We start from the raw sequence: 24683 nt of genomic DNA on the forward strand, positions 1-24683 counted from the left end.
CTGTAGGAAGAGTTCATTTCGCAGAGGTAGAAATTCATTCAAGTTTCTTACATTGGCACGTTTAGCGCCAAAGTGGCGATATTTGGTATTATTGCATTTAATTCTTGAAAACAAATTTAAAAAAATAATTCACTCAGCTGAAAATCATTTGCATACTCGGAATATTGAAAATATCCGGCATTCCTGTCATATGTATACAAAGAACAAAACAAATCAAATAGAAAAACTGAATAAATATTTGTATGTCTAACGACTACACAAGAAGAAAAAAAAAATTAAGAAGTAAAATCATGCATGACAAAACATTAATCGTCTTCATTTCATTTTCTCTAAATTTATATAAGTTATTAATATCAAATTCTCCGCAGCAAACGCGAGGTAATCTAATTTAACATAATTAATCGTAATTTAACATAATTAATCGTAATTTAACATAATTAATCGTACTTATTTCATAAATTTTATAAAAGTGCTTTTATTTTGTTTTAAAGTAAAATGCTCATTGTTAAATAGGTTTGAAACCTTTCCAAATTTATATTTATTTTTCTGATGTATATACTATATTGAAAAAGAAATACAATTATTTCAAAGAAAAATTTTTCTCACGAGCTGTCAATTCAAATAAGAGTGATAAATGAGCTTTTCCTTTCAATGTATCCTCGAAGCAATAAAGGATCCAAATTCCTGCATGCATTTTATCATTTCGGGGTTGAAAATTCTTCACTCCTAATGTTCTTCACATTTCTATTCAAAGCCTATCAATACCGTTTGAGAATACATATCTGCTACCGTTTTACTATCACAATCAGTGCACCTGAGTAGAAAGGAATCTCGTTAAATACTTTAATCCTTCTAACTCACATTAACGTGCATACAATTTTTAGATTCTTGGAATCCTAGTGAAGAAGGAAAGCTATTGAAACTACAGAGAGGCGAGACAACAAGTCTCAATAAATGACTATTTTTCTTTATTTTATTGAAAAAAAAGTAATGCGCTACCTATAATATAATATTTTTTCATACCATTATATAGTTGAATAATATTTAGCGATAAAAATTTAATAGAATTACTTCTTAATAATTGCATATACTCATTCAATTCCAGAAAAGAAATTAAATCGTTTTAATCTCTAAATATTTTCATATAGCATAATAGAATCACTATTTTGAATTTCAAAGTAATTCTTTTTTTTTTAAACTATAAATACAATTTCTCATAATTATTATTTAACACTAAGAGCAAAAGGTTAAAACAACGGGTTTTTTTCCCCCTCCTCATTTTTTTTTATCTTGACAATGATTGTGATAGTAGATAACTAAATTAATTATACCTGTAGATTTAAGGAAATTACTCAATAATTTCGATGAAAATAAAATATTGAATTGTGAAATATACTTGTTTAAAAAATAATGGAATTCAAAGTTCCCTGCAAGAACTTTTTTTTAATAAATTTTCAATACACTTTTCAAATAAAAAATTCAAAATGAATGATCAATTAATTTTACTTATACAAACAGCTGAGTATAATTTGCTTTAAAAGTTTGAACTGTGCATTTTTTTTATAAATATAATCTGAAATGGATTTCTATATTTTCCAGTTCCATATATCGATCAATTCAAAAGGCGATCTTATTTATGCTAAAAAGTTAAATTCTAATTTACGATAATTATTTTATTAAATATCAGTTTATAACATTAAATAAAAGTTTTTGATCCAGAAAAAGCTATAAAAGTATATATATAATGATATTTTAAACTCTAATTTCAATTTAATTAATTTCCAAGGTTTTATCTTAATTTAGCCCATAGTAACTTCATGCTAAAATATTCTATTATTTCCTGATAAATATTAGAATCTATTGTTTCTTTCTTCGTTTCACTTTCTACAATTTAAAGTATTATCATAACAATTATAAAAATTAATTAATCAGCAATTAACTAACTAAATTTCATGCTTTAAATTTAGTAAAATCTGCAAAATAAATAAATAAAACAGACCTTAAAAAATAAGGACAATCAAAACTATGTTAAACTGAAACTTTTGATTATTAACACAAACATGAATGGTAGAAATCAAGAACACATTAATGAAAAAAATAGAAAATAATAACAATGTATCAGAAACAAAATGTATTAGACTAAATACAATTCCATTCTGCTATAATCTATAATTGAATAATCGAAAAGAAATAAAAAAGCAATTTTAAAACTCACTTTTTATTCATAAAATATATTAATTATGATTAAAAGAATGCAAAACTATATTATTTTAAAATGACAAAACTAGCAGAGATCGAGTGACAGTTGTGTAGTTTCTTAAAAAAATTCTGAATCACTGTCACATGATTCCGTTTCTTCTGAATCGGAATCCGATTCAGTACTTCAAATTTGAACTACCAGTTCGTCTACTACTTCCTCTAAAATTCCATCTTTTCCCAATAAGAATTTTCAAGTTTTTCCACATGACGGCAATGAGCCTCCCATTCCTTGGAAGACACTCCGCCCAAAGCATCGCACAACAGATTCTGTAAGTTTTCTAAACTTAAGTCTCCTGTTATATTTCTCTCTTTGATGAGTCTTTTGACTGAAGACCAAACGTATTCAATCGCATTTAAATCGCAATGGTAGGGGGGAAGTCGCAAGACATAATGCCCATTTTCTTTTACTATGCTGTCAATTTTATATATGATTTCTTTAGGGCGATTCCTATCAATTAGCGAATACAGTTCCGCTTTCCTCATTTTCATATCGCATTCTATTCCGTTATTAATCAGCCAATCGGTCATTTCTTTCTTCGTACTGTATTTGGTAGGTGTCGGATTTGCAACTTTTGTGTGATATGGAGCATTGTCCATGCACACGACACTTTTTGGGCGCAAATTTGGAATGAGTTTTTCCAACACCCATTTCTCAAAATTTTCATAATTCATTTGGCCATGATAATCACCAGTTTTAGTTGACGCTTTGTAAATTAATTGAGCGCCAGGAATAAATCCCGTGGACGAGCCAGCATGCACAATGATCAATCGATTTTTGGAATTTACATTTATTTCGGCTCCTGAAATTGTATCACTTTGCCAGCATTTTCTAAATGTTAGATTACTGTCGACCCACGTTTCATCAATGAAAACTATCTGGCATTTACTTTTTCTGTACTGCCTCATTTTTCGCAAGTAGTTGTTTCTCCAAAACACAATATCAGGTCTTTCGATGAGAAATTTTCTTTTATTCGCGCATTTCTTCCAGCGAAAATTCATTGAATGCAAAACTTTCCTCAATGATTCCTTATTCCAATGAAAATTCAACTTCTCTCTCAATACGGGAAGTAATTTTCTTAAAGAAGGCACTTTCTTTTGCTGGACGTAAAAATCTTGAACTGCTTGACGAATAACACATTTGTCGAAGTCGTCAATTTCACAATTTCGATCAATAGGCCTTTTACGGTGCTTTCCAGGAGTACTCAAAACTTCCGTTTTGTCCAGTGTCGAAACTTCATTTTTAATTTTCCTAATAGTGCCTTCCGACACTCCAGTCGCCTGAGCAGCTCTTTTCATGGCTTGTGGAAGAGGAACCTTCAAAGATTTTGCTGCAGCTTCTTCGGAGCAGAACTCTGCAACATTATGCACAATTTTACGTGCTTGTGATTTTAAAGTCTCTCCTTTCTTAAATCGAAAAGGCATTTTAAAGGATGTCAAAATTTACGAGACAAAAAAAAAAAAATATTAAATAATAAAATGCAGTTAATATTAACCAAAGAAAAGATTAATAAAATATAAAAGAAATAAGTTAAGCGAATATAAAGATACGTGCAACTGCGATTAAAGCGAGAAGACGAATGAGCAATAGATTTTCTGTTATCGCTTCACATTGACGCCAAGAAAAAGAATACCCCCCCAGACTTCTTTCCGATTCCACCCATTGAAAATGGACCATCCCTACCGCAACCTGTTTCTATAGCGCCCGCCGTAAACATAGACGAATGTCTAGCAGTATTCTTGTCGTGGACAGACAGTATTGTGTCTGGTCAGTTGTTATATCCAGATAAAGAACCACAGATGTATTCTGCCGTTTGAAAGAGATCCATCATATCTTCAAAGGGAGAGAGCGTCAAAACATCTAGATGTTAAACTTTTCCCCCATTGTGAAGGGACTCCTCAAATCTTCAAGAAACGATCAAAATCACCAGTAACCGTTATCATTAAGTATCAAAATGAGGTGGACTTTAGCTGGTGTTAGCAGTGAATTGATTATAATTAACATGTGTTTAGGAAGGATCAGCTACAAGGATGGATCATGAACAAACATTCTCACGATCGATTGGAGACCATATACTATCGGGTGATAAGGAACTCAAGTTCACCAATGAGAAAATCAGACTCGGAGATCTTACGGAAATAAAACGCTGTATTTTTTTGTGAGAAGAGAAGAGCAGTGAGAGGCGTCGAAGGAAATTTGGAGAGACGTCGGTGTTCGAAGAAGGTATTCCTTATTTTGTAAGACGCTCCGTGTGATTCGGGGTTTTGTGTTAGGACCCACCCGGATAAAGATCCTTGAATTTCAGCGGCCTTCCACCAGTAGCCGTTTGAGCTAACAGCCTGTTAGCGGTTTTTTTTTTTTTTGGTGTTTATTCTCCGAATTGATTAAGGAAATATTTCATGACTAAACTTTCAACTGTTGTGTGAATATATACTATAATATTAACCTAGATAAGAACAAGTTGTTTTTTGTACATATATAAGGCTGTAAATAAAAGAACTGTTTGTTTACGCTACTCTCTTATTTGATCTTTCTAGGTCAAGATATTACAATCTATAAAAAATCGGATTAAAATCGGATGAATTCAGTTGAACCAGTTTATTGCTAATTAAAAAGTGTATATATTACAAAACAAAAGCGAAAGTGAAAATCCTATAACGTAGCTGAAAACTCACATTTGAATGTTTTGATGGAGGGTTTAATAACATCTAAAAATATTGCTGCAAACTGTGTATCCAAATAAATAAAAATTATTATTAAAATTTCGAATGGAAATATGCTAAAAATTGAATTAATATCTTTAAAAAGGTAATTTTTGAGTCTTAACATAACACAAAAACCATTTTTGAAAGGTAATTGCTTTGGAAGAAATGAATGTTAATTTCTCTACCAGTCATAGCGATTTCCCGTCTGCCAACTATTAAACCTAATTTTGTTTTCGATTAAACTTTAAAGTCCATTTTCTTCATTTCTCTCACATCTTTCCTCTAATAGGATGAACGTTTTGGTGACACGGCGAACCCGCTCTAAAACATTTCTAATAATATTTTGCAGCTTCATTAATTGGCTAAGCAAAGCTCTTAGTTCAATGCAGCTGTAAAAAAATGCAATGAAGCATTTTATATACGATGGTTTGCTTACATTTGATTTCTGTGACACGTATGTTAACGTCCTTTTGATATAGATTGTCATTCATTGTTTCTAGATCATGTTGCCATCTAAATGTTGTCACACTCTAGAATTAATTAAAACATGACATGCGTTGCAAAACATGTTGCCCTGAGGACGCCAGGTGTTATCAATAGCTCTAAAAGAGTTCGCTGTGGTCTGTGAAGAAAATGAAACTAGGAAATTTTCCACTCTTTCTACTAACTCGCAAAATTAGGCACATTTTCCATTTACGTGTAAAGAGTATGAAATATGCATCTCGGATCTCTTCTTGATCTACAAACTTAGTGTTGAGAGCACATATCAATTACCACTTTTCTTATTTCTTCATTTGGAGCGGCAGACAAATCGACAGAAAATCGAACCTTTTTGGCAATTTTGCTAAAAATCTGACCCACACATACAATCGGCAAAACTTAAAAATCGAATTCTTTGACAATTACAATTTTTTTTTCCATATATTTCCTTGTGTATAAATTTTGTTAATATAAGCTTTTTACTTTATCATATACGAATGATGAAGAAACTGTTTTCAAAAAGTTTTTTATTGAAGAAAATGTTGTCAGGAATTTTTACTTACTTAAGTGAGAGAACAATGTGAGCTTATTATGCTTGGTTCTTTTTTTTAAATTTAGTAACTTTGAAATTCCTTTTTTTTTTCAGAACTAAAACTGCCTCCAGATGTCGCTGGTGCTACATTTATGGCTATAGGAGCTTCATCGCCAGAATTGTTTTCATCTATAATTGGTAATAATTGGAATTGTCAAACATCAGATTATATTATATAATAAATAACCAACTTCTTCCTAAAGAAATACAGAGAATATTATGTTGCGTTTCCCAAAAATTTAATTATTGTTCAAAATTAAATTATTGCCCAAAATTAAATTATCGCTGTCTGTATAATTGTTTCTATTTTGGGCAACAAATTAAATTCATTTGAGTGTTACTTATAACAGTTTTACTTACTTAAGTGAGTAAAACTGTTGTAATTCAATAATTGATAGTTGGTTTTTATTTTTATTACTATTTCAAAATGTTGCCTTTTTTTTCTTAGCAGAATTTAAATAGAATTCATTTATTAAAATAATTTTTAAATAAAAATTTATTGATTTTGAAACTGCTCAGGCTTGCGAAAAGAGAAGTTTTAAGTATCTCCAGTTAGTAGAAGTTGCAGTCATTAGATTTTGAAAAGTATGAAGAAAATTTAAGGTTCCTTCCTGCTCGTGTTTCAATTAAAGTAGAAGTAAATTATTTTTCAGGGATCTGGTGTTAAAGAAAATATATTTTAATGACTCAGGTAAATCAAGAGTGTTACTAAGATAATGTAAAGAATGAAAATATTTTACATAAATTTCAATTATTGAGGTTAAATTATATAAGAAAACAAATTTTGAAGATTATTTCTCTTTCTAATTACTTTTATTTAATTGATCATGGTTTTTTTTTTTTTTTTTTTTTTTTTTTGTTGCTCACTTGCTCATGTTCTAAATTACTATAGAGTTTTGAAATCGCATGCATATTTGTGCTAATTATTTTAGCATTTTAGAAAGAGTATTAGCTTACTTAAGTAATAAGTATTTAATTCTGTGCCAGTGCTGCCATCTAATACTGAATTTGAAAAATGGTTGATTTCTATTAAAAAGCTGCAAATAATTTAAATGAAAAAAAAATATCAACTATTTAATATGCTAATAAATTTCAGCTTCCAAAAACTGATTTCAAAAATCTTTTATGAATCTTTTATCTCACATTTTTAATTATTAATTTTTTTTAATTCCCATAAAACTGACTGTCTGGATGCTTGGAGCTTGAGTATAAAATGTTTGAATATTTTAAATTAGTAACTATTTTACTTGGCAAAAATTGCATTTTAAACTACATTTCTGATATACCAACTCAATATATATTTCTTGAAAGGCATTTCCTCATATATAATTGGCCATGGTAATCTGGTTCCCAGTCTCGACTTCGGAATACGAGAATTCTAAGTTCGAAACCTCATTAGGTTAAATAACTTCCATGTCAGTGGATCTGGTGAACCGTAAATCTATTGGAGTCAAATGCCATCTCCAGGGTTATATGGTCCTGAAGTTTCATGTTGGGTTTGTCAGCTCAGGTACCTTCCTTGTTATCTTACCTCCCCTCAAGTTTGCGCCATCCCTCCCAAAGAGCTTGTATTATTTCAAAACAGGACGTTAATATAAATAAGCTAAACTAAAATTTTCATATATTTAACATTGGAAACTTATAAATAACCCGAATACTCGCTCAATGTAGGAAACGCGATTCTTGCATTTTATGGAGATTTTGAGTGCTTAATCTATCATCTGACATCAAAATCTCCGCCATCAATGACTTCTCGCAAAGAAGTCAAAGAATACTGCAAGAACATGATTACAAGTTTTTTTAATGTTAAATTTAAGTATGTATTTACTGTTTCTTGTAAAATCACAATCTATTATAAAAAATAAATTACTTCGTAGTTTTTTTTATCACATTTTTTCTTATCTCATTAAAAAGATTCCATGAGATTAGACAAAACAAAAAAGATCAGATAGCTTATTTAAAGGTTTTTTTTTTATATATAAATGAAAAGTTAAAGATATATGCCAACCAGTTCTAGATAATTAATCTTCTTTCCGTCATAGCAGTTTTGTAAAAGATAAGAATAAACATAATAAGAATTCTCAACGTTGTGAAATTCGGATGACATAAACAAAAAATCAAACTTTTTATCCAACATTACGTAGGCAGATTATTGTTGATAAATTTAGCGGCATCTCCTCAAAAAGTCTGATAGGGTTGCTGATAATTTCGACAGAAAATTATTTGTAACAATGAGGAGAAGATAACGGCGTATGTATACTTCAGTTTTTATGTCCTAAACACAGCTACCAGGCTATGCTTAATGCATAAAATTCACAAGCTGGTAATTTTAAATTTATTCTTCATTCTAGTTTGAGCATATAATTTTTAAGTATATTAACAGCTGCGGTGGCCTGGTGACAAGATGTCGGCTGTGGAACCGGAAGGTTTCAGATCCGAGACCTGATTCCACCGAAAAACTGTCATATAAGCGAGACTGGCGCACATTAAATCCGTCAGTGCCAAACGTTCTCTCTCTGGTGTGGTGTGGAAGCTTGGAGAGTGGGTTGCCAGCTCAGGTGTCTTCCTCGTTATCTGACCGCGGTTTAAAATGACGAGGTCCGTCCCAAAATAACACTAGTGTTGCTTTAAAAAACAGGACTTTAATATAAATAAACCAAATTAAACTTAAATATATTAACTGCCTTTGATGACCAGTTAGTTCACCTAGTTAAATGATTAAGACACACACACACACACACACACACACACACACACACACACACACACACACACACACACACACACACACACACACACACACACACACACACACACACACACACATTTTTAAAATTCACCTTGTTATTTGATACAACTGAAAAACATGAAATCAATTGAATTGATCGATTGCAAATTGAAAAGTGTATAGATTACAAAAACAAATGTGAAAGTGAAAATACTATTATGGAGTTAATAATCGCGAAAACACGCAATGGAATGTTTTGATGGATGAATTTGAATTTCATCATGTCATTTAAAAAAATTGTATTAAATCAACTGTGTATCAAATTCAATAAAAACATTAAAAATAAGGAAAAATTGTACGAAACTAAAATTTATTTCATTAAAAATATTTTTTTTTTAATTTTAAGATAATACAAAGATAAATTTTGTAAGATAATTATTTTTGAAGGCATAAACATTGATTTCCATAGACATGTCAGAAATTACATATCTAGAGACGGTAAAGCCTGTTCTTGCATTCGACTAAGCTGTCTGTTTGGAACTTTTTTTAAAAAATCTCTTTTATATCTTCTTTCTTCTGACTGTATTCGCTTTTCACGAACTAGGCGAAAATTCTAAAGAACATTTCTAGTTCTTCATTTACACCTAAGCGAAACGCTAAATTCGAAGTAGCTGTAAAAACATTCAATAAAGCAGTCTGAAATTCGTAAAAATGTTTGTTTACATTTGTAGCCATTCGACAATAAATAATAGGATCGATTTTTATATCGCGTATGTTAGCATTTTATATGTAAATAGGTAAGGATGATTTGAAATTCTGCTTACCAATTAGAAGGGAAAAAACTCATATGTGTCTGAAAATATGTGTAAAAAAAAAAAAAAAAAAAAAAAAAAAAACGGCATTACACTGAAAAAAGATTAATGAGATAAAATTTTATTTTTCACAGCCTGAGATGTGACAATTAAAAATTTTACATACACCGAAACCGATACGTCGAAAAAACGAATTATTGAAGGTAGAATAGTACATGGTAGAATTGATTAACATAGGATATTTTAAAATAATATCTAAATGGTGTATTCTATCATTAGCTGTTCAAAAATTTATTGAGAGGCAGTTGGCCATCTTGAACAAATATTTTTCAAAATATTTTAATATTTATTTTAAACTTTATTTATTACATGTGTAATTCTATTTTTCCGAAAATTGATAAGTAATCAACTACTTTATTTATTGCATATATAATACTATATGCTCTATTTTTTTCCAATATTTGATAATATCCTTTATTTATTGCATGTATAATCCTATTTCTTCGAAAATTTGATAAGCTTAACTGCTTTATTTACTTTTACTTTTATTACATTAACTGCTTTATTTACTTTTAGACTTTATTTATTGTATGTGTAATCCCATGTGCTCTATTTTTTTCCAATATTTGATAAAGCATTGACTCGTTTATTTATTTTTAAACTTTTTTTATTATGTGTATAATCTTATATGCTCTATTTTTCCGTAAATTTAATAAGTCATTGTATCCTTTATTTTTAAAATTTATTTATTACATGTGTAATCCCATGTGTTTTATTTTTCCGTAAATTTAATAAGTCATTGTGTCCTTTATTTTTAAAATTTATTTGTTACATGTGTAATCCCATGTGTTTCATTTTCCCGTAAATTTAATAAGTTCTTGTGTTCTTTATTTATTTTTAAAATTTATTTATTACATGTATAATCCCATGTGTTTTATTTTTCCGAATATTTTATAAGTATTTGTGTCCTAAATTTATTTTCAAAAATTATTTGTTACATGTGTAATCCCATGTGTTTTATATTTTTTTTCAGAAAATTTAATAAGCCATTGACTCTCAAAAATCTTTTACGCTGTTTATTTTCTAGGATCTTTTGTGACTGAAGGAGATATCGGAGTCGGTGCAGTTATTGGCTCGGCTGTATTTAATATACTAGGAATCACAGGCGTTGCTGGAATTGCGCTGTGGAATGAGGTAGAACAAAAATTCAAGATCTTAAAAAAATGAATACTTTTATTTTTACTAAATTTTTACAAAAGGCATTAAAATATTTATTCACTAAGCACTCAGGATGAAAGAAAGCTTCTGTATAAAATTCTGTTTAAACAAATTTTATCTGCAATTTTTTAACCGCATTTTCTCCTCAAAGATAAACCTCGCATTTCACCTCATTTATATTGCGAGTTTATTCTCTTTCAATGTAAATTCCTAAAAAAAATTTAGGTTTTTGTTGAAACAGTGATATACCATTACCATTATATTCATTGCCCGTTGCTCTAAAATTTCAAAATATTATTTTATAAATTAGGCGAATCCATGTGCAAGAAATCTTGTTAAAGAAAAAAGTGGAATTGCTTCTATTAGTTAAAACATTTTGGATCACTTAAGTAATTTCTGAAGTAGAAATTTGACTTGTGGAATGAAGTGTGGAGTAAATAGTTTTAATTAACTAAACAGTTTAGGATATCTATCGTACTAAATTTGACGACAAGAGGTTTTCCAGAGAGATACATTGCAATAATTTGATTTCGAGTGCATTAAATCTTGTATTCATTTGTGTATTTAGATTTGTTCGTTGATGGCTTGCATTTATAAGTTAATTTTATTTTTTATTCTTGGGGAAATCTTTAACTATCAAAACTAAATATCAAATTTATAACTCTTATTAATATGGAAGTACCTAGGCGATATTCAAGTGACTTGCATACATATGTGATTTGCTTTGAAGAAAAACTCCGGTGGCTGAAGTAACTGCATCAAAAACTTCCCTGCTATATTGTTCTAAGAGGGGAAATTATGCTATTTTTTGAGTAAAAGTGGTTGAAAATACTACAAGAAAATAAAATACCGGCCTTCTACTTGACTTTTTATAATAATGATCTTTCACTTCAAATTAAAATTACTAAGCCCATTCTTTACTTTAACTACCAGGACCATTGGTGGACAAACTGTATTATCGTATGTGAAATATAGAGAAAGTACTGTAATCGTCAAAGAACTCGAACTAGAGATTTTGTCGAATCTCCATATTATTTTAGTCCCCCCCTCCCTGTATTCCAAAATTACATTTTTGGCATTATGTCTCTCCGTCTGAATGTCTGTGATAAAAATAACTCAATAGCGCGTTGAGCTAGAACAGGTGAAATCTAGTATATGATCTTAACACCGCATTTGTAGATTTCATTCAAATTGTGAGCGAAATACGGCAGGAAGTCTGTCCGGCTGTAGGATTATAAGTTAACACGATAATAAAAATGAAGAGAGCTAAATGGATAAAATTCGATTCACAGATTTAAGGTCTAAAATGTAAATGCATATCAAATTTTGAGTCAAACCCAACACTGTCTGCCGATCCATACTTTCAGAAATATGCACTATTACACAAAAACGAAATGGCTTAAATATATCAAATTTGGTAATTGATATTGTGATTATAATTGGAGGCTAAATCTTTGTTTCAATCGGTTGGGAAAAAGGTGTCTGAAAAACAAATTTGATTTTCGAATACTATTAACTGCATGCCACAGATTGATCGTCGAACTCACTATCACATATTCGGTAAAATTGCCAAATTCATTCCAAAGAATATTTCGTTACTACTGTACGCGAATGCCATGTAAACATTCTCTGGGAACCACCTTTTCAGATAGTATGCTAGAAAATTTTGGGATGACTACCATCACTAGTTTTTATTTTTGAACTAATGCTAACTATCTATTCGTGTTTGTGAGGGCCACGGTGGCCTGGTGGCAAAGTCTCGGCTTCGGAACCAGAGGGTTTCAGGTTCGAAATCCATTTCCTCCGAGGAACCGTCTTGTAAGCGGGTCTGGTGTACATTAAATCCGTCGGGGCCAAACATTGTGTGGTGTGGAAATTTGGAAAGGGGGTTGCCAGCCTCGGATGTCACATTCATCATCTGACAGCTGTGCAAAATTACGTAGTCCTTCCCAGGATAGCCCTAGTGTCGCTTTAAAACGGGACGGTAATATAACTAAAAAACAGTTATTTAAGTTAATTTAAATGCAAATCACATTCCAATAACAGAATTTCACATATTAATCAAGGCAAAACATTAACAAATTAAATTTGATAATTTTAAATACAATTATAATTTCTAACCGGTATGAAGAAAGCAGTTTAAATTGAAGTTCGATAGTTAGAATGATCTGAAATCTTCAAATATTGCTATGGTAAAATTCTAGAACCAATACAAGGATTTAGCACGGTGAAATGAAACTTTTTTTTCTGTAGTTATAATTTCAGCAACTACAGAACTACAGAAGAAGTAAAAATGAAATGATTTTCTGATAATTATTTTCTCTCTTTCAGGTACTGGACATCGACTGGTACCCAATGGTCAGAGACTGCATAGCTTACAGCATCACTGTGCTTTGCCTCGTTGGGATCATATACGATAACATAGTGACCTGGTATGCGTGATAATGATATTGGTTCTCTCTGCGATGAAAGTTAAAAAGGAGGAAAAATTTCTCTGTTCTAAATGAATAAATTTGATTTGAACCCCTAATTAAATGAATTTTAAGGATTATCCAAATGAAAAGTGGACAAATTACATGAAAAGAAAACCTTTATTAAAAATGAAAAATAATTTCTATGAGCATTGTAACATCGGTCCCATCGTTTAGGTAAACAGGTTCCTATGCCTTTGCTGTAGAAAGATGGGGGTTGATTCTTGAGAAGGTCCTGCACAGCTTCCTTCACTTCGTCGTCCAAACGGAAACGTGTCCCCTGTAATTCTCTCTTAAGAGACCCAAAGATGTGGAAGTTATAGAGTGACAAATTCGGATTGTACGGCGGGTGTTCAAACATTTCCCAACGGAATTTTTTATAGTCGTCTGGGTTTCACGGGAGACGTGTGGTGGGCATTGTCATGAAGAAGGATCAACTGTTGTGCAACAATGCCCGGCAGTGTGCTTTTGATTGCTTTCCGTAGTTTCATAAGAGTGCTGCAATATAATGATGAATATATAGTGTGCTCCCTTGAAAGTACGGCAGTATTGTGATAAATTTATAGTATGCTTATAGTGTGCCCTTGAGGCAGGAAATTAATCAAGAGGGGTCCACGGCAATTGATGAAACAAAAACCGTACTACCACGCCCTGTTCCGATCTAGACGCATCCATGTATAGTACGACTTTACTTCCGACTAGTTTCCCCTCATACGAACAGCTTTCACAGTTGAAGGCCGTATACAGTTCACACCTCCTATCGCACTTTATATCCTTGTTCGGTGACGCTACTATTACTACAGTCATACTGACGCAATCTCAAGTGTTCACTTTTCATTTGGACAACCCTCATAGATGAACCCCTAATGACTAGACTATAACCTGTATCTTGAGAGTATGCAATATGGTTGGTAATTTGATTCTTTTCGTAGATATAAAAAATTCCATTGCTTGCAGTTCCAAAGAATGCAGGCATAGAACATACGCAAGTACTACACTAATTTGAGTAGAAACAAAAATGAAACTAAAATAGTCATCAGATCCGTGGACGACGTAAGGCTAATTCAGAACACCATTCAACTAATTGCTGGTACCGACCAGTTCAGTTTAACAAAAGATAAACAGTCATTGTGATCAGACTTATAATAAATGCACAACGTTGAATCTTATTTGATTTGACTAAATCGGCAATAAAGCACTAAAAACCTGAAAGAAGCGCAGAATTAGAATGATAAAATGTATCCATGAATTCATTTGTGTTGCACTTTTCTTTTGATACTATTTGATTGTTTTGATAACTTTCTAAATCCAGATAAAACATTCACCATTTCAAAGCAAATCAATGTGGACAAATGAAACAATGTATATTTATCGCCCTAAATTGGTTTGTTCATCCCCGGTAGACTGGTGTAGGTAATTTTAACTGGGGTTCTGTAAGGCTGCTAGCACACTAGGAAAGTAAACGATTATTATTAAGGATAAGCTCTAATTTTGCTGTCAAAAACAAGTTTCTGACGGTCCAAGGAATGAAGGGCCTTTTCTCGTAAGTCAGAAAATGCTCGTCAAAGTATTTGCTTGTCAAAAACGAACCAATTATTTTTAAACCTACTCGACGCCAAGGCTGACGATGAAAGTCGGAAATCATCCTCTTTTTGGATTCAGATTTACAATCGACGCCAAACTATAAAAATAATATACAAATTCCTAAAGATCTTTTCCTTTTGCATGTAATATGAAAACATTCGAAACTAAATTGTAGACAATAAAATTAGCTTCCATTTTATTTGAAACGTTTTATGTAATAAAATTCGCACTATTCTTTTATGCTAAATGATATAGTAAATAACAAAGTTTCAGTTACCTTCTTAGGTACATATTTCCATTTTAAGATTTGAATAAATCTATTTAACAAACAGAGATAAAAAAAAAATTTTGAAAATTCTGCATAGTTCTAAAAAAGCTTTATAACTTAAGATATAAATGAAAACAATTTTTAATGCGTTCAAAATGGGTTGGGTTTTTTTAATTAACAAAAAGAAAGACACTACATAAAATTATTCCACCATCTTTTATATATTTTTATTAACTGTAAGGAAATACTTAAGGGAAAAAATATTAAAAGAAAAAAATTTTTTAAACTAAGTATATAAATCTCAAAATGTAATTCGATCATTCGTCAAACAAAGAGAAATGCCCTTTTTTGGAGCTCTACTCTGTCAAAAAGTGACGAATAAATCTAAATACTAAATTGTTATATGTTTGAAAAGTAGTTACTTTTTGGAATAATTACAACGTAACAATCACACAGCTAGGGTCGGATTCAACTTTTAGGTTCTTTTAAGCAAGACAGTGATAGCCACCTTTTCGATTCCCTTACTTACAAAACTAGATATTTTAATTAATTAATTAAAACTAGATACTCAAAATAATGTTAATTTGATCACTATTTAAAAGTTTTAAGAAGCAAATTTTTACACACTGTTCTAATAAAACTGTTAATTTAAACCACTATCTGGAGAGGTAATTTCAATATTTTGCGTATAAAACAATTCAAAATGCAACTTTTAAAAATAATTTTATATAAAATTCTAAAAAAAGAGGAGCCTTTTTAATTCAGACTAAATTGTATTTAACCAAAATTTTCTTTAAAATCTTTTCAAACAACATAGTATAAACGCTGTGAAAAATGATTAATTAGAAATATTTTCGAGTCGCTTTCCGAAATTCAAATGATACTTGATTTAAATTTGAATAAGTTCTACTGTATGGCCCTTGTAATTTTAAAAAACGCATCATATTAAAATGCTTTTAAAATACTACAAAAAAAGGATATTAAGGCCTCTAAATCGTACCCGACTTCAGCTATTTAATAATACGGCACTGCATACAGTCGCTTAAAAGCATATAATGACGTGGCATGAAGTATAATACTAAGAGATGCATAAAAAATAATGCATAATGTATAGAAAAAAATATCTTCTCACAAATCTATATTATGCATTTTTTCATAATAATCAATTTTCTTTAACCCTTTATTTACTGAAAGTACTTTAAAGTACTACTTAAATCCGGCTGATATCTTCACAATATAACCATTTTTTCTAAAAGTATTTGAAAGAACACGAAGAACGTATTTCCAGTAGAAAGCAATACATATAAACTAAAAATAACATTAAAAAGCTTTTATTATTAATTTAATTATTTTAATTAATTGAAAAAGTTGTTTTCTTTTTCCTGGGTTTATTCTGTACCAAAACTTAACTAATAGTTCAAAAACAAATTTGAAAAATTGATGGTAAAATGGTAAATTGATGGTAAATAAAGGGTTAAATCAAACATTAGTAGCAAATGAAACATCCCCCCCCCCATGGAAATTTATCACATTCTTTTTCATGACTTAGTTCGTAAATTTTATTAGCGGAAAAAGAAAATTCATGTCTTCAGGAATACATCCTACAATATTTTTCATCTAATCAAGAAAATTTATTATATTATAGCTTTTTTTTAATGAAAATATGTTTTAGTTCCCAATTCTGGCTATGATTGTACCAAAAACTAAAAACTTTTAAATAATTACTACTGGAGGATGATCTTTTGTCAAATGGAAGAACAAAATGTGCAAATCAACTCCAGAAATGGAAATAAAGGACCCTCAAACACACAAAATTATTATTATTTTTTTTTTTTGTCTTGGAGAGTCTTCAATAATTTTCCTCATATTCTAGTAGATTAATAAACAATACTTGCTGAACTAGTCCTTCTCCTTTGGCCCTACATAAAACTAAAGGACATATTGGGGGAAAAAACTATTTTTTCTAAATGATTAAATTACGTTTCTTTTAATTTAGTTTTTAAAGTTTTATATGAGAATTTTAAAATATTAATGAATTCTTTATACCTAGGTGGGAGTCAGTAATACTCCTAGGAATTTTCTTCTTGTATATTTTGTTGATGTATTTTAACACGAGAGTAGAAAAGGCCACGAGAAATTTAGTAAGTATATTAACAGCAATTCTACTTAATTGATTTCTAATTTTTTAGAAAAAAATTAATAAAATATTGCTGACTATTCATTGAAGTTATTCTGTTTAATTTTCACTAATAACTTCCATAAATTTTTAAAGTATATATCATTCGAAAATGAAAATTTAATTAATTTTTCTTTCTTTCTATTTTGTTTATTGAATTCAGAATTATAGCAAAAATACTGCATGGTGGCAACGAACCCGAAATATGAGGCGTCAAAAAGGGTGGTGAAGGTTATTTGGTCGTAGGCCACATGACCCAAAAAAAACTTAAGACAAAATCTGTTGACTTGATGCATATTAATCGAAATAAAAAGTAATGAATTCTGGGATCTGAGCGCTTTAGAGTGCAAGATAATATACAAGGTCATCAAAAATTAAAACAACCCTATTCTGAATTCTCTATATAGTAAACTATTCCGAGAAAATGCTCCAAAATTATTAAACGTACTGTTCAAAACATGTGGAAGCGGATTACACGAAAAAAAAGAAACACCGATAGATGGCGAAGAGAACAGATTCCAGAAACACCGATAGATGGGGCTGTATAACAAATAAATATGCTGAAAAGACTCAAAGTACACATTTGTAACACATTTTATTCAAAGGTATCAAACATTCATTCACAAGGACCTTACTGATGCTTACCAGTTTGTTCATCTGCGGATTCTAAAAGGTCGGCTCACAGCTCAATTCAGCAATCGCTTGAGCTCCACTCAACATCTGCGCTTCGTTGGACTGACCGAACTAATTCACCGTTGACTCGCCATGCAACTCTATACTACTAGATGACTGGTTTCGACTTGGACTTCTGACCATTTATAGTTTCCAGAAAAGGGCAGTGAAGATTCTCGAACAATCAAGCATATCTCAGCCTCTATTAGTTCTATCACCAAAATTCTTGCAGATTCTAGTATCATCCATTTCGTCGCCAAATCCGGGGGTACCGATCCGGCATCCGATTAGCATCCAGTAGAGCTGATCGTAAAGCGGTCTTTCTTAAGATGGAACTAATCGTGCTAGAAAGCAACCTTACAAAAACGATATTCTGAAAACATTGCATTTTCTATTTTTCATTAACATGTTTACTACCATGAGCATTACCTGTGGATCAACTTTCTAATTGTAGCGAACCATCTATCTAATTAGATGCCCCTTTTGCTTTTATAATGAAGAGACAGCAAATCTGATTAGGAAGGTGGTCCAAGTCGAGGCAGTGAACTTGTTAAAAATGAATAGAAACAAAAGATAATAATTTTTTTTTAATGCAGGCGAGACGAATAGGCCCTGATTCCTGTCTTTGTCGTTCTTGCCAAGATAAAGCGACTGAGGAAGAAAAAACGCCTCTGCTAAAAGAAAAAACATTCGTTCCGGAGCTCTACAGCTCTAATGAAAAACCAGTCTTGCCAGCTGTGGATAATGTAAGCGTGATTGTATCCGAATGCACCTATCAAAAAGATCCTCAAGGCAATGAGATAATAGAAGAAACACGTAAGTATACAGAAAAAATATAATAAATTCTTCTATAATTGGCAATTTCTTGAAATTTATTCTAGATATTTTTGCAATTGCAGGCAGTTTTGAAATAGAACTTTTAAAATTATTACTATTGAAGTAAAAAAACCTATATTATGATAGTATATTCTATATAGATAGTATCTCAAAATGATACTGAAAATTTTCTTTTGCATTAAAGAATAATTGCGATTAATTTTAATGAAAATCAATTTGCTTTTTCAAACCATGATTACAATCCATGCATCCTTATAAATAATGTAGATCTTTCCACTCTTAAAAACACTTTTTTTTTCAATCTAATATTTCCCAAATTAGCAATTTCATCCCACCGAAATATCTCTCTTTTAAGGAGACGTCTAAAAGAAACTACTTGGTGGTGGTAAATAATTATATCTGCTGCAATTTTTCATTCATGAAAAAATAACTATTAACACATTAAATGCCATCCCAATATTGCTTTCCTCTCATTTGGCCAGCCATTTAAATCGATGTTTAGATTCGTCTTACATGCCAGATGTTTACAGTACTTTAATAAAACCCCTCAAAATATTTTTATAAGGGAAATTTAGCCGCAACTATCATATTAACTTATTAACATAATGTTATTTTTTAGCATCGTATTTTATATAGTCAGTCACAAGCGATTATCGGATTCTGTACGGGAAATTTAATGACAGTCACCAATGACTAACGCTGCTTGTACGGAAATTTCAGTCTCATTTCAGACAGATGTGGTACTTTAACTTCATTTAACTGAATATTACGAATCTTAATCTGGAACCTTTCTCATGCTTCATAGTATTCATGAGAAAAACTTGAGGATAATCTATTCTGTGAAGATATTGCCATTTAAAAATTTAACATGCATAGTTTAATTTTTGATGACTCTTGCCATTTCACCAGGCTAAATGTCTGATATATTTCAACTTTTATAATAACGCAATTTACAATCAAATGGGAAACGAGTACATGCAAATTGCCTCATAAAATTCATTTTATTCATTATCTTTAAACACAATTTATTTCGTTCACTCTGTTTTGTTACTTTATGAAATAGAATCCAAAGAAGATGCAGAAGATGATGACGAACCATCATTGTGCTCACCACCCAGAACAGGTGTCATACGGTTCCTGTGGTGGCTCGTGATGTGGCCAGCATCCCTGCTACTGACCCTCACTATTCCAGACAGCAGCAACCCCAAATGTATAAAAGCCTTCCCGCTCACTTTCCTCGTCTCCATAGCGTGGCTGGGAGTTTTGTCTTATATGGCTGTTTGGATGGTTACAGTTATCGGTAAGCATTTCAGGATCTGTGACTGTATGCATCAGAATTTTATCTGTAGCAGATTACGAATATAGTGAGCTCTCTATTGAGGACTGATCTTTTTAAATGATCTCCTCTAATCTCCCCTAAATTGAATACCATTTTATTCGTTTATAGTGACTTATCACTATGCATTTAGTATTCAAAATTCTCGATATAAGCTTTATTTAACTTTCTAATAACTTTAATTTGTTTAACTTTCTAAATAGATGACATACCCTATTTTAAACAAATATTCTCTTAATCAATATAGGAACGTAGAGAACGTTTAAGATACTTAATCATGTATGAATGATTTTTATTTTTATATCGATTGCTATCTAAAAATTATTACTAAATGCAACAAAAATTGCATTTAGAAATTGCTGGCATTGCACTTGATCATTTGCTATCATTGCTATGGGTTGGAATGATTTTTGCATTTTCATTTGATCATTTGCTATGATTGCATTTAGTAATAATACTATCAATTATTACTAAATGCAAAAAAAATTATTAGAAATTGTTTTAATTTGATATAGGGATAGGTACTAGGATAGGGGATTAAAAATTGAACGGAACTTACATAGCATAACCTTTCCTGTGAATATTGAAAAACAGGTGCCCTCCCCCAATCTCTGTATGATCCCATCAAGTGATCACTCTATCTCTCATGAAGTCAAGTGATCTGCAATGGCATTATCCTTTTTTCAAATGGATCTTACTACCAGACAATGATATCGCAAAAGTAGGCGGCACCAGGGCGTAACAGGACCTTTTCTATCCTTCTTCGTCATTATCAGCTACTTAAAAATTGTAATTCGGGCGCCAATTATATTATAATTTTGCTTTATCATCAAAAAAGGGTATAAAATTACTGACTTTTTGTTTTCATTGTGCCCCTTCAGTAAGGTATTTAAGACAACCCCTTGCCCCGATCGCTGTGCCAATGTTACCAGAGTTTGCATAGCTGTATTATTGCTCGACGTTTTAGCGAATATACGCTGGTATTGTGAAGCTCGCACCATGTTAATGAATGCATTCGATTAATAATTCATTTCATAAGACATGATTTTTAGATTTACTGATCTTCATTTGTTCCGTCACTCCTAGAATATCGTCAATAGTAAAACTAAGTAGCATTTGTCCCTGGCAACTGCTTATGGCCATTCTTTTTATTTGCTGTACAGTTTGTTCTTTTAAACGTGACAACTCAAAAACTCAACGACTTAAAGACATGAAATTTGATATGTGAATTTACAACTACAATTGTAGCTCCGTGTCAAATTATTTTTTCAATCGGTTGGTAAAAGTGTATCTGAAACATTAATTCTTCTTTCGGATACTATTAACCACATGCCAGCGATCAATCGACGAAAATCTCGCCAAGGATCACACGATAGATCTCAGTAAAATTCCTAAATTCTTACCAAAGGTTAATACTTGATAACTATTGTATGTTAATGCCATGCGAGGCGTTCTATGTTATAACTCCTTAATGAGAATATGAGAGAAACCACTCTAGCTGATTTTTAAAAATTTATTTTAAACAATAGCCAAAAAAACACATGAAAAATATATTTCATACAGTCGCAAAGTGCATGAGTATAATTAATGTCATGCAAAGAATGTGCGTACTGTATGAAGTATTCAATGACGTTTGTCAATGAATATTTCATTCATGATCATTCAAGTATGAATGATCGTAACATCACGCTACTCGGTTACTTAAATAATTATTAAATGCCGGAAAATAAAAGTAAAAAACCTAATAAAATTAAATATGAGTGAATTGAAGGTATGAATTGTATGATTTTATCATTTGATCAAGCAATCCATTTATGCTTGTAGGGTACACGTTATCGATTCCGGATTCTGTGTCCGGTTTAACTATCCTAGCGGTTGGAGCCAGTGTACCTGATCTCATTTCTAGCGTTCTAGTTGCTAAAAGTGGTGAGTAATTTTTCTAGCATTGCTAAAATAAAACTATTAAACGAAGATCTATTGTCCAATGTCATGCTACTAAATCCCTTGGTTAATTATAATGAAAATTATTATAATAGAACGTGGCTTAATCCGAATTTTTCTTAATTCCTTTGAATTTCTTTGTGATATAATGTTAAAATGTCGACAGTATTTTAATTATTCAAAGTCGGGATAGCCTGGTAAGTAGGGCGTTGGATTTAGCTCCCTTGGATTGCGAGCTCGAATCTGAAGATTCTTCGTGTATGTGGTGGCTGGTGCACGTATCAACCTGTCGTAGCCACAAAGTTCTCCAAATCGAGACAATACCAATGGATCAGAAGTGATCGTTCTCTGATTCAGGTCTAAATTATTATCTGGGAATGAAATGTATGAATGAAGTCCGCCCCGTGAAAAGGACTGTGAAGCATGAGTAGATAGCCCTAGATGGCGCTACTGAAACAAGAGACGCTAAAACTCAGTTAAAATCGTTGACCTCATCAGCGGGCTTGTCTTTGACAAATGCCATAAGCTACAACAACAAGTCATAACCTGAAAATTGGTTTTATCAGTTAAATATGTCTTTATAAGTGAACAGATCTGTAAACCCATTAATTCATAAAAGATTTTATTGCTGCAGACTGTATTCAATAGAAATAAACAACAACAACAAATTTCTCACTACATCAAAAATTTTCAAGACGTTAAATTTGATTTGTTCTTAAATTTGGTTATTGTAAATCATTAAAAATCTTTTTATTTCACGCCATTCAAGCAGAATCACGAGATTCCTTCGTGAAGCATTATTGAAGCCAGAATGCTCAGTAACGAATCAGAATGGATGGGTCGTGACATTTTGAGTGCAAGTCTTGTTCGCGCTGCGTGTATGTGTAGTGATTGATCTTAAACTTTATTCATTTTTCTGTATAATTACACAATAATGCATCTAGTATGAATAAGAAGATTATAGTGATAGTGTCAGTGATGATTTTAGTTTTTTGGAAAGTTTCTTACGAAGACCCTGAAGAGCCGTGGTAGCCTAGTGGTAAGATCGCGGCATCGGAACCGGAGAGTTTCAAGTTCGAGGGACTTGGTCGAAACTTAAGAAAATGGGACATTATTTCATATTTTGCCGGTTTCTCATATGGCATTCTATAGTATGCCAAGGAAACGTGTAAAATATGAATCAATTCAGACATTATCGACTAGTTTTAGGCATTCTATAGAATGTCGGATTTCATACTTTGCGGGTAATATATATATTATAACTCTCTACATGTTCTTCTAATCAGGTTTGAAGTGTTTTTTAAACACTTCACCATGATACCATCATAAAATTATTCAATACATTTTGCCAAAGATATATACAAAATAAATGTCGTGCGAATGGATTGCTAAAATTACTTATGGTTTTTATTAATTATGTATGATTATTAAAATCATGCAAAATTAATAAAAAGTAACTCTTTACCACTTTTTTAAATTTTACAGTTATTATTTTTTTATTATACGATTTTTTTTAATGTTGTTCTTAAGTTGGTTTTTGAAAGACTATTTTAGATTCGACAACTTCGATTTAACAAAATTCTTCTTTATAAATTATAACATAGAAACTGCTTATACACAGTTTTTTTTTAAAGAAAAAAATTTCAATTGCCTAAATTTCCATTTTTTTTATAAGTTATTAAATTACAGTAGATATTTATCAAAGCTTTCAGATTCATCTCCTTCACTTGAACTTTCAGGTCAAGGAAATATGGCGATTAGCAATCTTGTCGGTAGCAACAATTTCGACATATCCATCTGCCTCGGCGTGCCCTGGCTCGGAAAGACGCTGCTCTCTGGCGAAGGATATTTGAGGATATACAGTACTGTCTTGAGTTTCGCAGTCGCCGTTTTGCTCATCACATTGTTCATCTTTTTCATGATATTCCAACTGGCCGGTTGGAAGCTGAATCGAATGGTTGGTCTAACGTGTTTGTTAGTTTACGCCTTGTATATAATCTTTGCTTGTTTGTTTGAGTTCAACGTCTTTGGTTACTTTAATCCACCAACGTGTTATCCTTAACGACATGAGGAATGTATCCTAATCACAATGGAAAAAAACAATGACCAATCCTTTATTTATTTTTTTAAATACTTGTATTATACTGGTGTTTTTTTTATTTTAGATATCCATCTGTAATAAAACAATTAAAAACTAATGATTTTGGTGTTTTATTATTCAATGAATATAATATTTACGAACTAAAAGAATATGGAAATTTAAATGAGGCTGCAATCCCACACACACACACACACACACACACACACAAAGTAACAAAGCGTATCAATTAACATTTAACTGTCCATTGATTCACTCTGCATGGTAAAGCCCATTTTCTTCCAGCTGTGTAGGCAGTGGTTCCCAAACTTAAATTAGCTAGTCGTGACGTATATTGCTCAAGCCTTCATCAACGTCACTCAGTTAATCAGTCACTAAATTGATGCAGACATTTTCTAAGAAATTTAATACGAGCATTTCCCAAATCATGTAGAACTGTTGATGTAATATAAAAGAACAAAAAGCTAATTAACTAATCAATTGTTATGTATCTTAATCACATTTTACG

General features: G+C 31.3%; 1 protein-coding gene across 1 annotated transcript in view; it reads left to right on the forward strand.

The window, feature by feature from the left end:
* The window catches only part of LOC129957068 (sodium/potassium/calcium exchanger 3-like), a 29970-nt gene extending 5701 nt beyond the window's left edge, over nucleotides 1–24269 (forward strand). The window contains exons 3-10 of the mRNA XM_056069205.1: nucleotides 6089–6172; nucleotides 10662–10768; nucleotides 13124–13224; nucleotides 17166–17256; nucleotides 18560–18779; nucleotides 19864–20100; nucleotides 21961–22062; nucleotides 23817–24269. Coding sequence (XP_055925180.1) covers nucleotides 6089–6172; nucleotides 10662–10768; nucleotides 13124–13224; nucleotides 17166–17256; nucleotides 18560–18779; nucleotides 19864–20100; nucleotides 21961–22062; nucleotides 23817–24139 — 1265 coding nt within the window. The 3' untranslated portion in view covers nucleotides 24140–24269. The remainder of the gene's footprint in view (nucleotides 1–6088; nucleotides 6173–10661; nucleotides 10769–13123; nucleotides 13225–17165; nucleotides 17257–18559; nucleotides 18780–19863; nucleotides 20101–21960; nucleotides 22063–23816) is intronic.
* The last annotated feature ends 414 nt before the right edge of the window (nucleotides 24270–24683 follow it).

This window comes from Argiope bruennichi, chromosome 11, assembly GCF_947563725.1.
Source record: "Argiope bruennichi chromosome 11, qqArgBrue1.1, whole genome shotgun sequence".
Taxonomy (NCBI): domain Eukaryota; kingdom Metazoa; phylum Arthropoda; class Arachnida; order Araneae; family Araneidae; genus Argiope; species Argiope bruennichi.